Source organism: Hippoglossus hippoglossus, chromosome 19 (genome assembly GCF_009819705.1).
Source record: "Hippoglossus hippoglossus isolate fHipHip1 chromosome 19, fHipHip1.pri, whole genome shotgun sequence".
In the NCBI taxonomy this organism is placed as follows: domain Eukaryota; kingdom Metazoa; phylum Chordata; class Actinopteri; order Pleuronectiformes; family Pleuronectidae; genus Hippoglossus; species Hippoglossus hippoglossus.
The window spans coordinates 6,736,388-6,751,842 of record NC_047169.1 but is presented as its reverse complement, the minus strand read 5'-3'; the positions used below and the strand labels follow the sequence as shown (position 1 = coordinate 6,751,842).

At 42.8% G+C, this 15,455-nt stretch overlaps 1 protein-coding gene and 1 long non-coding RNA gene across 2 annotated transcripts; one reads left to right on the top strand and one right to left on the bottom strand.

Moving 5' to 3' along the window:
• The first annotated feature begins 866 nt into the window (after positions 1–866).
• Positions 867–14,149, top strand: cpn1 (carboxypeptidase N, polypeptide 1). The gene is made up of 10 exons (XM_034569586.1): positions 867–1,972; positions 4,381–4,577; positions 5,950–6,105; positions 9,727–9,903; positions 10,006–10,117; positions 11,819–11,958; positions 12,573–12,672; positions 13,386–13,504; positions 13,680–14,105; positions 14,138–14,149. Exons 1-9 carry the CDS (start codon positions 1,738–1,740, stop codon positions 13,788–13,790), a joined length of 1,347 nt encoding a protein of 448 aa, XP_034425477.1. The 5' UTR covers positions 867–1,737; the 3' UTR covers positions 13,791–14,105; positions 14,138–14,149.
• Positions 10,429–10,773, bottom strand: LOC117752375. Its single transcript, XR_004612070.1, has 3 exons — positions 10,625–10,773; positions 10,585–10,592; positions 10,429–10,554 (listed from the first exon to the last, which is right to left on the bottom strand). It is a non-coding gene; the product is annotated as an uncharacterized LOC117752375 (long non-coding RNA).
• Positions 14,150–15,455: the final 1,306 nt, after the last annotated feature.

Sequence of the window (15,455 nt, the reverse complement as noted above, 5' to 3'; positions counted from 1 at the left end):
CAGCCGAGTATGTAAAGTACCCGGTGATAGTATCAATATTCTTGCACAACTTTATCCAAGTTTCATAAACAACAGAAAATGTCGCTCGGCCTCAGAGTTTCCATTTGGTTACACATTCACTTAAGACAATTCAAGGTGAAATTCTTCAAGGTTAATACTTGATGTTTTAACTCCTTGATACAAACTGAACTTGTCCTGTGCTGTTTTCTTCAGGGTCAGTGTCAGTGACGATCCATTTAATCTGATCTCAGTGAAGCAGGTTTTGGGACATCTTGGACTGGACTGTTTCACCGAGCTGAAAGTCACAGCTGAGAGCTTTTGGCAGAGAGATGTGAGCGGGGAGCAGAGTGAATGTTTAAAAAGGGGGGGGACAGATGTAAACAATGAGGCAGACCAAACAGAGAGACAATGAGGACCAGTGCACTCTCACTTTAACTTGTCAGTTGCAATGGCACTGATGGGATGGAAAGCAATGAGAAAAAGGCCGATCTTTCAATGCACTGCTGCCTAGTCAGTCTTTGTATTCGTCTAAATTTCTCACTATATCTCTGTCCTTTACATTGTCTCTCTTTCTCCTCCTTTTTCTCTCCATCCTTGTCTGTTGATCTTCATCTTCCCTCCTTGTTTTTCTTTCCTCTTGAGTTTCGATGTTGCTTCATTTTCCTTCTTCGGCTCTTTCTCTTGCGTCTCATTTGCTTTTCCCTGTTCTCTTTTTAGAAACTTCTACAAGCTGTTGCACAACTCTCTGTGAGGGGAAAAAAAACACTCCTCTTTTCTCTGGAAGGTTTGATTGACAGCACCCCTTGCACGCTTTGCAGTGTGTGTGTGTTTGTGTGTGTTCACAGAGAGGGGGGGGGGGTGTCTTGGCATCAACCGGTGTGTTTTAGAAGTTTAATTGCAGCATTTGGTCTTTCTTCCCTGGGCCATAAGAGCGTGTGTGGGTATGTTTTCCTACATATGTGTGTCAGTGTGTGTGTGTGTGTGTGAATGCTTCTTCAAGGAAACCAAGCAACAAAACCAGTCCAAAGGTTGCGAAAGACCTCTCACACTGATTCATCTGAGGAGTGCAGGCACATGTGCGTGCATGCACACACACACACACACACACACACACACACACACACACACACACACACACACACACACACACACTGAGGGGCTGTGTGTTGACTTAAGAGTTAATGAATGGATGATTGAGGGCTGCAGGGGTTGGGGAGAGCAGTGCCGTGGAAACAACCCCTCTTTCCCAGGAAGGCAGCATAGAACCGAACTAGAATTAGAGACAAAGGAAGGGATTGAAAACGAGTGTCTCAGGGACAAGAAGGAAAATCGGATTGTTAGAGAGACGAGGGCCCTGTGGGACGGACCACTTGGGAGCAGAAGCATTCTAAGCAGCAATAAAGCAAGTAGCATGTACTTGACAAGGACCCAAAGGGAAAGAGAGAGGGAGAGAAGCAGCTGTTGGAGGAGGAGAGTGAGACAAAGAAGGAGCGAGGGGCTGTCCTTAGTTGCTCTTCAGTGTGAGGACTGTATGTGGGAGGAGGCAGGGGGAGAGGGAGAGAAACAAGGGTGAACGGGAACGGAAAAGAGCAAGCAGGGAGTAGCCAGTATGTTTGGTGTGTGAGGAGATAAATATACATCTGAAAGTGTGTGTGAGTGCATTGCATTGTTGCAGCAAGTCTCTACACCAGGCTCCCCTTATCTCCTCCTGTGCTGCACAACTTGGGCTGAGGGACCATGCAGCGGCGGTGGACTCTCCCCTGGCTTGGTGCTGTCCTGCTGGGGCTGATGGGGCTCCTGGTGGCGGGCTCGGAGTTCCAGCATCACCGGTACGAGGACATGGTGCGAGCTCTGTTTGCAGTGCAGAGCGAGTGCCCCTACGTCACCCGCATTTACAGCATCGGGCACAGCGTGGAGGGGCGCCACCTCTACGTGCTGGAGTTCAGTGATAACCCGGGCATCCATGAAGCATGTGAGTACCAGCTGACTCCCTGTGGATGGGCAGGTTCCATTAGGATAAAAAGTGTTTTAATGGGGGTTGATAACAGGGAAAATAACAGCAAGTTCAAGTTGATATCTTAAAAATGTGAATATCAGTTTATTTGTGGTAGAATTTCTATTAAACAACAAGTTCAAACTATTTCTAACGGCATGAATTATCTACTGAAGCTGATAAAAACATGATATATTGTTCTGGTGGCACAGAAAATGGATTTTAAATGATTATGGATTTCTAATACCCAGGCCTGGCTGCTCATTTTTTGTGCACTTCTTGCTGAGAGCAGAACTGGCAGGAGACAGAGCAGTCTGAACACGCTCTGTGTTTTTTCTGTAGATTGAAATGCAAGCTCTTCGAATATGAAGCTGAGTTTCAGTGGGGCTTAGCAGCGAAGACCAAAAAGGAGCAGTGTTCTCCGAGCTGGATCCTTCGATAAACATCAGTTCACCGTGATCTGCGGAAAACTCAAAGGCAAAATTGAAAGAACCGAGACAACATCTGTGATTCATTTCATTTTTTTTTCCTCTTTTGCCATTCAGCCACTGAGAATGTGTGGGGTGTTATTCAAAGCGGAGCAGATGGCACAGGGGTTCAGTCTGAGTCAACACGGCTTTAACCCTGAACCCACTCTTCAGAAAGCTTTGCTTGTTTTCCCCTCCTCTCCAAACCCCCGAATCAGCTCCTCAGCCGTTTATTTTATGTGTCGTTCGCAAACTGAAAAATCCTAACTCATTAAAGCCGGTGTTTGTATTGAAAACAGGCCAAAGGGTCATACTCATGTGAGAGGTTTTGTGATTTCAACACCCATTCTTGTATTTGTAATAGCAGCTATTTGAAAAAATGCTTTTTTGGCGGCGGCTGAGCTTGCAATTTTTTTTCTGCATGTGCACACGTAGGGGCTTCCTTGAGTAGAATAGAAGGATGTGCGCCTGTTCTGTTGCAAGGTGACCGAGGGTGAAAAACAGGAACTGCGCACTTCACAGGGGGGGGGGGGGGGGGGGCGACCCTATGTCTTGTCTGGGTCAAGCCTCTTGCACCATTTAGGAAGTTCATGTCTTTCACATACTGCTGTGTTTGTGTATGTGTGTGTGTGAGTCTTTTTTTAAGCTCCACGCTCAGAGCCAGCACTGTTTTCTGATCTTAAGGCCAGTTGGCCCCTTCCTAAAGAAAGGGAGGTGAATTGCGGTGCCCAAGCTGCACCATTTGGGTTCCTGAAGCAATTAGAGAAGGGTGTTCATACATTTGGAAGTATCTACTCACCTACACAATACCCCAACCCCTCAAAAAACACCATTACAACAGTTAAAACAGTTGCATTCTATGTACTGGGCCATATATTGAAATATTATACCCTGGCCAGTTTTCTGCAGTAGCTCTCGTTGTTGTGTTTCTGGGGCTCATAAGTCTCTAAGCAAAGATGCAGTGATTAATGAAGGGACCCTGTGGAAAGAGGGATCCCGACACAGAGAGGGAAGCAGCTCACTCAATCATTGACAGATACATCGGAATGCCAGATGACCTTATCCAAATAATTCAATCATCTGTAGCTGGACTCCAGAGCTCACCTTTGGCTGAACATTGAGAAAAATCCTTATCAGGAAACTCCAATAAAACATTGAGCAACGAAAGTAAATTAGCTCACAGTGAGACTTTGTGTGTTTTACCTGTTTCAAAATAAGATGGAGATGTGGTGACCAGACCTCTGTTGCTCTTCATCTCTGCTTGAGGCTCAAGGCTACAGGAGCCACTTAGAAAGGCTCATTCAAATCTCTAAACAAACTGTCGCTGAGAAGAATGTTTGTAAGATGGTTGTGATCATAAACTGTTTTAAAAGACCCGACTATCTAGAACCCAGAGACTGCACAGCGATCAGGGGGTGGAGTCCCGGTATCAAGGTCCTGCCCATACATGCTTTTGACCAATCACGAGTCAGTTTCAGCTGTCAATCATGACGTTTCACCTGGGTTTTATAGCATCAAATTAGATTAGAGCTACCTAAAATGACAGATAATCAAGAAAGATTTAGAATTTTGGGGTTTGGCCCACGTCCCATCCAGTAACATGGAGGAGGCAGGGTTCCTGGCCCATCCTTCAGCCAGTCAAAAGGGGGCTATTGTGTTGATCCTTCTTATGCCACATGCTTATCAGTAAAGTTACGTGATAGTGATGATGTAAAGAATTCAAACTTGTAACTCGACAGAAAAAACCTATAGGCTGAATCAAAAACATGAAAGAGACAGCCTACTGAGTTAATGAGCTACTGTGTGTGTGTGTGCGTCTGCGTGCATGCTCAGGCATTCATTTAAAATGTCAAGCTTCGTAGCTCTCTTTGTGTCTTTTTTTGACGCCATGCCCCCTCCACCTCTCCATTTCCTCTCCAGTGGAGCCAGAGTTCAAGTACGTGGGCAACATGCACGGCAACGAGGTGCTCGGCCGCGAGCTGCTCATTAAGTTATCCCAGTTTCTGTGCGAGGAGTACCGGGCCGGAAACCAGCGGATCACGAGGCTGATTCATGACACACGCATACACATCCTGCCCTCCATGAACCCCGATGGCTACGAGGTGGCTGCCAGACAGGTAATGTACACCCTGACCTCCAGGCTTCTGCGAACCAAAACTAAAGAATTTTTAAAAAAGCAAGGAAAATCTTCCACGGGGACGCGCTCGGCTGTTTTTCTTGAGCAATCATTTACCACTCTGGAAAAAGTTTCCACATTATTTGCCAGTGGAAATGTTCGAAAAGTTAAGGTCCCTCTGTGGAAGTTGAGTTCCGCAAGTTAAAATCAGAGCTCAATACACATATTCAGCACTAACTCCCTCTGATAACATCCATCTAAAGGAATCTGACTTGATATTAAATGAAGGTTTGTGTTCAAGATGAGCAACTTGGAGAAAACAGGAAATCTTGTCTGTTATAACACCATCGATCAGTTTCCCCGAGGGAGCCCCCCCGCGTTCTACTGGGATAATTATACAGACCATGAAACAACAGACTTGACATGAAACCCCCTTTAACACACACACACACACGCATACAATCACTAATTATACGTCCTAAGGAGGCCATGTTGCACACGACGTTCCTTCTGTTTGCCACACTCGGATGACACGTGCACACCACACTATAATTTGTTTCATCAACAGATGTTTGGGAGCAGCAGCATCTGGAAAACAATGGGGGAGGTCGTTTCATCCTAGAAGGCGTAGTAGTGTGTAAGATTGAAATACTGCATCTCCATGTAAAGTACTCTCAGTTGTCTTGCATAGAAATACTAAGATTCCCTATTTCGATCATTTCCTGGAATATGCTCTGACTTCTGAAAACACGCAATGATAAATGGTCGTTTTTTTTGGAGTTGCAACTAATGCAAACAGGGAAAAGTGAAATTCCAACACCCTGAGTCCAGAGAATAATAAATCTACAGCCACGCTAACGGCTCTGTGAGGCCGTACTCGAGAACAGAAGGGCCTTCCAACAGTTCATCTCAGCTTTTTGCTCATATATTGCTAACTTGTTAGTATAATAGCATTTTACCCGGGGGGGGGGGGGGGGGGCATGAATGTCTGTGTCCTATCGGTGGTGGAGACGTTCCGTCCTGAACCACAAATGTGAACCTTGTGGTGGCACAACATGAAAAGAAAAATGCTGGGAATCATCACAGTCATCAGGGTTCATCCCCAGGGTATTATGAATGTTTGTGCAACATTTTATGGGAATAACTTCCAGTGGTTAATGAGACTTTTCTGTCTGCACCAAGCGTCTTTGCCAACCCTAGACAACAATTTCCTATTGTTGCTCTGCCTGTGCAGTTCCTTTACCGCAACCACGCAGTTAGAAATCATAGTCTGAAATAAACTAAAAACCCCTGAAGCCAAAAACATGATGGAACGAGGTGACTGTGACTCAAACAGGTTTTCACACTCGATAAGTTTGTCTGTGGGTCAACAGGGTCCAGAGTTCAACGGCTACCTGGTGGGTCGAGGGAACTCCAGGGAAATGGATCTGAACCGGAACTTCCCAGACCTGAACGCGCTCATGTACTACTACGAGAAAACCAAAGGGCGAAACCACCACCTGCCGCTGCCGGATAACTGGGAGCAACAGGTCAGTGAAGACAATCCTTCACCGTGTATGAGTATGTGCATGCTTGGGTGAGAGAGGAACATGGGTGAGGACATTTTTCTTGCTTGTGCATTGAATGGTGAGCAACTGTAACATAGCTGAGCTGTTGGCATTCAATGATTTCGTGAGATTTGTGGAACAGACTGTGCTGCCAGCTGAGCTTTAACTAAATAAAAATAAACTGTCCATAAATTCAAGCAGAGAGCAGAGCTTGTAAATCACTTGGTTGGTGCTTTTGTGTGTCTGAGCAGTCGGACCTGTTTGGATCTGCTGTGTTTTTCTTATTGCAAAACCTATATTTTCCTTATGTAAACTGTTTTGTTTTTTTTTAAACTCCCCTTTGTCTTTGCAAACTGAAACATTCACAAAGCAGCTGCATGCAGACGGGGAACAAACGCATCTTTAAGAATATCTTTTGGATCCAGACTTAATTTTAAAGATTGTTCAGAGGTTTATGAGTTTATTAGTCTTGGCATTTGTCTTCCAGCCTAGAAGGAAGTCAGAAGTAAACAGAATTACATGGAAATACAAAGGTCCTTACTCCTGGGACAGCTGATAAGATTTGTGTAATGTATATGAAGAATTTTTTTCCTCTCTATCACCACCATGAGAAGTTGAGCTGACCGTCTCTGTGGTTTCAGAGTGTGTCTGTTACCTGCTACCGCCTGACTCCCTCTTACAAACCTGTGGTTTCACTCATAAAATCACCTCTTCATCAAGTGTCTGACTTCCAACGACACAGACGCCGACTTTCTTCATTGAACCAACACATTCACCCCTGAGCTGGATCCCTGTTTGTGGATATTTTTGTTGCTATGAGACTATTGGAAATGAAATTGCCAGGCAGTTGGCAGGAACACACAAAGCTCTCTGCACAGTCTTGTACTGTACATGTAACTGCAGATGCTTTCCATTCAAAGTACAAATGAGATACTTGCCCAACACAGTAAATATCAAAAAGGGAATAAACATAGTTTGGTTCTCTGCAGTGTAAAATGAACAGAGAAGGGAAGGGAAGAAATGTGCTCTCAAACTAACTGTCTGATAAACAGTGCGTTTTACATCTGAAGGTCAAATCCCGGAGGATGCCTCGTCCGCAGTCATCTTATCTTCAGCAGACACTGTTGCAGTTTCATGGTTAATTTCCTTGTAGTGTCTCTCTATCTCGAAACTGGCCCTGGCCTTCAGTTCATCCTTCCTGAAACAAGTCAGAGCTTCATAATGGAATCTCTATAAATATACTGAAATATCCCCCGAGGCTCAAAAGTCAAATACACTCGAATATGAGATGAGAGTTTGTTTCCATCTTATTATGACACTATTGACCAACTTCTACATAATATGCGTGTTATCTGTCCGTCTGATGTTACATTAACAATGAGAAATAAAGATGTTCTACCCTATGTAAAGTTAAAAAAAATGTAGAATCTCCTTTGCAGAGTAAAAAAACAGGGATTCAAAGAATATTTTGACGTTATAGCTTTACCTGGAGGGACTCATGGCATTCACAGTTTGTAGAAGTTACAGCCTTGATATTATTTCTAACTTTTTAACCAATTTAAAGCAACTAAACATAGGTTGAGACACTCCCACCTTGAAACACCTGCTGACGAAGAAAAATAACAAAATAAAAGACCACAAAACCCTCAGTGTAGTGAATAGATGCACACGCATGGTGCATTGTGTTGTATCTCCAGCATTTGTGGCCTCAATCTCCTCCAAACAAAGTACGGCATTAAAGAGCAACAGTTGCATTATCACTTACGCACAATAAATTGTTTTTTGTTCCTTAGCAATTAACCGCCTTTGATTTCCAAACTTGTTTTTCTATTTACTAGTGTCTGGTCTGCAAATGCATTGAGAAAACTAAAACGCTGTTCCCTCCAGTTGGCCGTCTACCCACATGGCTGCCGCCTGAAAGAGATGCACAAAAGAGAAACTGTGCCGCTGTTACAGATACTTCATTCATGCCGGCCGGGATTACATCCTCACAGGCTCAGCCATGCTGCATTCAGCCAACTGCTGGTGTTTTATCCAGAGGAGCAAGTTTAGTTAGAAACACAGTTTTCCTCATCAAGAGAACTATATCTATTCTGCTGTTTTAACTCACAATACATCAACGGTTGGCCTTTCAGGCGCCTTGCCCATGGAGTATTTTGATACCTGTATGAAGAAGCATATTTAACCCTCAACTCTTGTGTCAAATACAAAACCAGAACCAGTCTCGCACCATGAAGCCTGCAGGACGAAAGTATCCGCTGACAATTGATCGCCTCTTTGATATAAACTTTATATCCAGAATGTGTGGATTTGATGGTATTCTGCCTCTACCTGAGTTATTCGTTGAGAGTAACAATAAGAAATGACCGTCAGGGTGTTTTTGTGAGTGTGTGTGTGTGCACTTCATGTGAAACCCAACACCACAGGGACAGGTCTGACTTCAAAGCATGTACGGGAGTATATAAAGATCCACGCATCATAAACACCTGCCAGTCTTCAAAACACGACGCGCATTTCTTGGTGCCGATGCTGCGTTCAAGGCCAGTTGGGCTCCGAGCGGCCTGATTATTGTTGAACAGAGCCAGACTGTGTTTATTTTCCTACATACCTCACTCAAGGAGAGGTTTTAGTCCTTGTTCTCTAAGCACGAAATGCACCCAGGAGGGAGTGAGGATGGTTTGTGCTGAGAGAGAGAGAAGAAATGTCCGCCTGAACTGGAATCTAAAGGGTTAAGATGTCTGTAGCAGTGAACTGGAGATGAACTGATTAGATAATGTGAGGCAGAGGATGAAAGTGCAGCATGAGATGGGTTAATACATGTAAAGTAAATATTAACAGCCTTATGTATTCTATTAAATAGTCTTGTGACCATAATGGGTTATTGTAGATTTTCTATGGAGGTTGGAGGAGTGTTGTGTTTATCCAAATACTGCATTATCTTGTAAACTCATCTTTCTTCCTCTGCCTTGAAATGTATGAAATTCTTCTTTATCCTACAATCTTGCAGTTTATCTCATTTCCATCAAGGCTCTAATGACTCATTCATCGTGCTCAGTGTTTGTTACAGGCGCCTCCTTTTTAGTTTTTGAGTCTCGACTTTTGTGCATCTCTTTATGTCGAGACTCAAAAACTAAAAAGGAGGCGCCTGTAACAAACACTGAGCACGATGACTGAGTCATTAGAGCCTTGATGGAAATGAGATAAACTGCAAGATTGTAGGATAAAGAAGAATTTCATACATTTCAAGGCAGAGGAATCAACCATGGGTGTCTCAAGATGAGCCTGTTGGCAAGAAAAATCACAGAGAAAAAATAACCAGCCAAGAGAAGCCAGTGGTTCTGGGTGAAAGGGAAACCAGGTGTGGGATGAAGTGATGGTTATGTATAAAACCTTTGTTATAAGTAACTGCACAGGAGGTCTGACAGACACTATTACAGTATATAAATATACATTCCATAAAAGACATAATGTAAATAGTCCTCTGTTTGGCCAGCATGTCTTTGGTGTGTGCATGTATATAAAAGGTCTGTATGGTCTCTGGACATCAGCTCTAACAGTTATGGTGACTTTCTGTATAACTTTCTCATTGAATATCCTCCACAGGTTGAACCAGAGACGTTGGCCGTCATAAAATGGATGCAAAACTACAATTTCGTCCTGTCTGCCAACCTCCATGGAGGAGCCGTGGTGGCCAATTACCCCTTCGACAAGTCGAGAGATTCCCGCATTCGAGGGAGGACCACATACGCGGCAACTCCGGATGACAAAATCTTCAGACAGGTCTGTAATACACATCCGATCCATTTCTGTCTGTCGCATGTGTGCGGGAACATGTGGCGACTGATCGTGCTCATGCACATCTGTGATCCTTTGTGATGGCAGTTGGCGAGGACCTACTCGTACGCTCACAGCTGGATGCACAAGGGCTGGAACTGCGGGGACTTCTTCGAAGAGGGGATCACCAATGGTGCCAGCTGGTACTCTCTGTCCAAAGGTCAGCAACACCTCCTGTCCATGAGCAGCACCAAGAGAAAATGACAAATTCAAAAAGACAAAACTAGAAACTCATGAAATGCATGTCTCTATCCCCCTTAGATGATGATTTTCAACCCTTTTATGAAAGTATTCATTAACAGAACAATTTGCAATATATCCATTGACTAAGTGAAAGAAAGGGAGTGTCTCTCTGGGCATTGCCGTGCACCTCAAATGCAGAGAACACTGGTCGGGACCATCTCCCTGTATTCCCCTGCTGACGTGGAAAATTCCAGTATGTTGGAGGACATCCATTATCTTTCTCGTTCAAAAGAAAGACAAGGCCACCTGCATGAGTGTTGGCAAGCACTGGCATGGGCTGCAGCATGAATGAGATGCCTTGAGAGGCTTGCGTGTCCCAGTGTCCTCGTGAACTCCGTGACTCTCTCTGGGGGCCTCTGTGCTACAACCCCCCCCCCCTCTAACCTCTTCACCTCCCGTACATCAGTAGCTGCTCCCCTCTGACCCCCCCTCCCTCACTTTAGCTGCTCACGTTTGTAAGTGACACCACTTCGGTGGGTTTAACCACCGGCACCGTAACCACAATTAGGTGACTGCGTGCCAACAACAACCAGAGGAACTGTTTGAATTATTATCTGTGGGGAGGTTGAGGTCTTATTTTTTTAGCCTTTCACTTGAGCTGCACAGAATCTGGGCGCTTTTGTAACTCGCAGTGGTGAAAACTGTAAGTGGCTGGAACATTCCCCCACATACAGTAAATATACACATCGTTTACTGTATTTTTTGTGTAGTATTAACTGTAGTATATCTTGTTTTTGTGTTACGAGATCCAGTCTTGAGTAAAGAAATTCAATGTCTCATCAGTAGCGAAGCAGATTTACAGTCTGTTAATTGCAACTAGTAAAAAAAACCAGTTGAACATTTGAGAATTGTTTTCGTGTGTCATGTAAAACCCCAGAATGCAGAGTGGGGGTTTTATCAGGGTTTTAAATGATATCACTTTGTGGCATCGGACACCAACGGGCCATTAGGATTTATACAAGCTTTGGCGCTTGCAGCTGACTTGAAGTCCTCAGCCAGCTTGTTTGGTTTATGCACTGAGACCCTTGATGAATATTTACAGGCATGTTTTGATTCTGCAGTTCATCAAACTGTCTGGTCGTGTATTAGTTCCCAGCTCAGTTCACCTGCAACTGCAACACTATCAAGAACCACCTCTTTGATCTGTCCTGGTCTGGATTCGTCTGCTGGAATGTGAATCTGTTGAGCTTTTTTCACTTGTGTCATGCGAGCGTTTGAATTATGATGAAAACACCCACAGTCGCATTTGGTAGGAGCACGTTATATTTACTTTAACAGCTCCTTTTGCTCCAAGTTTTATGTCATGGTCTGCGAGGCTACTTTTGAACTGGTCCCTCCCAATATTGGCCTCGGATGCAAAGTCCATGAAAAATGTGCTTAGCGTCAGTTCTCTGGAAGAATTAAACAGCTCTCGTACAACTAAGTAGAAGCTGTGTTGTCCAGTTTCTTACCAACAAAAATTACATCTTTAGTTTCTATTTGAAAGAATTTGAAATTCTCCTTAAAGATCTGAACAGCCCCTCAATGGGTCGAAGGGTCCACCCACCCCTCTTCATATATGTATATAGACACAGTGTCCTTTATCCAAAGTGAAATTAAATATCTGTGTGTGTTTCAGGCATGCAGGACTTTAACTACCTGTACACCAACTGTTTCGAGATCACCCTGGAGCTGAGCTGTGATAAGTTCCCTCCAGCGTCAGTTCTGCCCAGAGAGTGGCTGGGCAACCGAGAAGCACTGGTTTCCTACCTGGAGCAGGTCAGAGCAAACACACTGAAGCGTACACAAAATTTTGCAGATTACAGTTTATGTCAATAAGGTTTTACAACTTGATGCACGCGCCACAAAACACACAGTCCTTCACTCATACACAACAGTCCAGAGTCTTTGGTTTCCTGGACATGTTGGCTGGGATTCCCTGGATAACGTGTAATACAATTAAACTGACCTTTACCTTGTGTCAAGCATTAAAATGGAACCTTGGTTTGAAGACAACATGTCCTCTATCCCTCTGAGAAGAAATGTTCGTAACGCTTTGCCAATAATGCTAATTCTGAAGCCACAAGGGAGGGGTCAGAAATGTACACTTTTTCCACTGCAATGATTAAACACACCACAATGAAAGAGGCTGCAGATACTGTTTTGTTTTGCTTGTGTGTCTGTTGCAGACCACAAGACGGGGGAGGGTTAATCACGTCGAATGTTTTGGCATTTGCTTTAGAAATTGAGTGTACGACCTTATATGACTTCTATTATAACATTCAAACAAGAAGCTATCTACAGTCTGGTTTACTCTATAGCAGATTTTGTTCGTTGTATTTTGGACGGCACCGAATTCTTTTAGAGTAATATACATGTTCCTCCTTCTCCAGGTGCATCAGGGGATAAAAGGCATGGTGTATGATGAAAACAACAACGTTGTCGGCAACGCCGAGGTTTCTGTAGCTGGCTTCCCCCATGATGTGACCAGCGGTAAGATGCAGTAGAAATAAGTGGTTTGTAGTAAATATTCTGCTAAGATTAGAATGAAGCGTCCAAAAAACTAACTTATTAACATAAGAACATTTATTTCAAGATAAATAGAGTTTTCATATGTGTTTTAATTTGAAAGAGACACAGGCCCCAAGAGTTTGTTGTTCTATGGCTGAACTTTAATTTATCATCAGAACCAAAAAAAAAGAAGTGCAGTGGGACATACTGCCATCTATTGGTCAGTGGTACAAGTGCATGTTGAAAATAGTGCAAACTGTAGATTTACTTAAGTACCATAATCAAGTGTATTATAATTTCAGGCTACTCTATGCTCTATAAGGAAGTACAACTTAATACTATTATTTAGTTGTAAATTTTGTTCTGCTACAGTCTCCACTTGCGTTGCAGATTAAGATTATGACAACATGATGCATTGTTAAACAGTAAATTAAGCCACCTGGTGATAAATAAAACATGTTGTTTATATGAAAATGCATCTGTAAAAATAAACCAATACCATAATATATAACAATATAACTCTGACATTGGCCGTTTTGCATGAAAACTGGACAGATTTAGTTGAATATGCAGTTGTTGCTGTAAATATTTGCATAGATTAAGTAAAAGATTTTTAATTACTGCTACTTGTACTTGATATATAATCTGAATACTCTGAAGCCTCTTATCCTTTCCTCATGTGTGCGCTCCTGCAGGAGTGGAGGGCGACTATTTCAGACTCCTGTTACCAGGCACCTACACTGTGACCGTGTCCGCCCCGGGCTACCTGCCCTCCACCAGCACCATCACAGTGGGACCAGCTGAGGCCACACAGGTGATACACAACTTTACCCACCGATTTACTGTATTAGAAGAAAAAGCAGGTATGAGGGGTCGACTTGGAGAACCCCAGATAAGGCTTGTAATTTATTTTCTTGTGTCTGTGTGTTGTTGTGAGCCGTAATGATACTGAGTCTTTATCACTTTTGTCTTCGTCTCTTCCCTGACAGCTTCATTTTTACTTGAAAACTGCACCAAAACAAAGCCTGAGAGTGAAGCCCCACAACAGCAAGAGGAACCTCTCGTCTCTCAAGGCCCCGTTAAAGCTCGGCCCCAGATGAGACACGGACAATTATTCAGACGTGACACAAACATGCACACACATACACTGAAAGTCCCACATACTGTAAGAAAAATACACACATTCACACTTCACACATACAATTTATGGGAATGGTAAATGACCTTTGTTAGTCCTCTGATTATGTATTACAAACCTCTGTGTTTTGTTGATACATAAACTGTGTGTCCGTATTGAAATTCTTTTGCCAAACTGGTGTATTTATGTAACAGTATTGATTTCCTGTATTTCTTAAGGACTTTTGGGATTTTAATTTCTATAATTTGATGAAAATTTAAAGTGAAAATAAAAGACTGTATTTAGTGTCATAATTTACTATCTCCATAGGTTCAGTTCTTACCGTGTTTGTGGCTCTTTAATGGATTTAAATGAATAACCTAATGGTTAGTCCGTTTTTTCTTTAATAATGGCAGTTATACCAGTTCACTACAAGCCGCAAGCTGAAGTTGATTTTATATCATTTCAGTCTAGCCCATACAAGTATGAAGAAAACATAAAATAACAGAGAATTAAAATGAAGTGAAAAAAATAGTGAATAAATCATTTTACAATAGCAACTTGTAAAGTTTGTGTAGCTCAGATTCCGTTACACAATTTCACATTAAGTACAATGATAAAGCTTTAACTGTTAATGTTGTTATCATGTAAAATACAAAGCATCAGCTTGTAGTACAACATGAGATTCATCACACTGATGAATCAGCAGCGAGGTGACTACATGGTGCATCATCACTATGGTCAGATGAGCCTCAGCGTCCTGGAGGTGGCAGCAAAGGGTCGCGTGACGATGACGTCTCATAGAACAATGCACAATAACATGAATGGAAATATTTATCCACATCCTAAATTGCCCAAATGACAAACTCTTGGTTTGGATTGATGTGGATGTATCTCTATTTGGAAAGTGTGCATTTCAAATCATTTAGAATTATCTAATTGATCTAATTATAAGAATAAAGGATGAAAACTTGTGGTCAGTTATTAAACATTTCAACAGCATGATGGTCGTACAAAGCTGTGATTTCACGTTGTGTTGAAGGGACTGATCCTCCAAGCTGTTAACAAGAGGCCCCTCTGGACTCTTAAGAGTGGACTGGACAACAGATCACTCCACTTGTTTTTACCATTCATAAACACTAGAGAATACAACAATAGCTTATCTCTGACAGACAGGAAAGAGGAAACATGCACTTCAGTGGCAAATCTCTGATTTAATATCAGAGGTGCTGAGGTTCTTCAAAGACAAACATGGAGTCACACACAAATAACTTCATGGGAAGAAACAGTGTAAATAGGAAATGTTTTTAATTTAAAGTATCCAGATATTTAAACAGAAAATGTGACATTGGAGAGAATAATACATCTCAAAATCTTGAATACACATCAGCCAAGCAATGTCAAACCCACTGTCACTACTGACAACTCATAGTAATCATTGAGTCATTTACTGACATCAGTTCAACTCTCAGTCCAGTCCAGTAATAACTGCCCACACTCAGTGTCATTTTTTGCCTGCGCCAACACTCTGGCTGATGTTTCTCAGAGGAAAAACAATGGGACGATTGTACGACGGCCAATGTGTTCTCTGCCCGTGGAGCTTTATGGTGACGATCAACTGGCAGCAAAATACTGAAAGACAACAATA

Excerpts from the sequence above, each read along its gene's own strand:
- cpn1 (XM_034569586.1), top strand. The coding sequence starts at position 1,738 with ATGCAGCGGCGGTGGACTCTCCCCTGGCTTGGTGCTGTCCTGCTGGGG. Across the intron at positions 1,973-4,380 it reads CCCGGGCATCCATGAAGCAT|TGGAGCCAGAGTTCAAGTAC; the intron begins GTGAGTACCAGC and ends TTTCCTCTCCAG. Across the intron at positions 13,505-13,679 it reads GACCAGCTGAGGCCACACAG|CTTCATTTTTACTTGAAAAC; the intron begins GTGATACACAAC and ends CTTCCCTGACAG.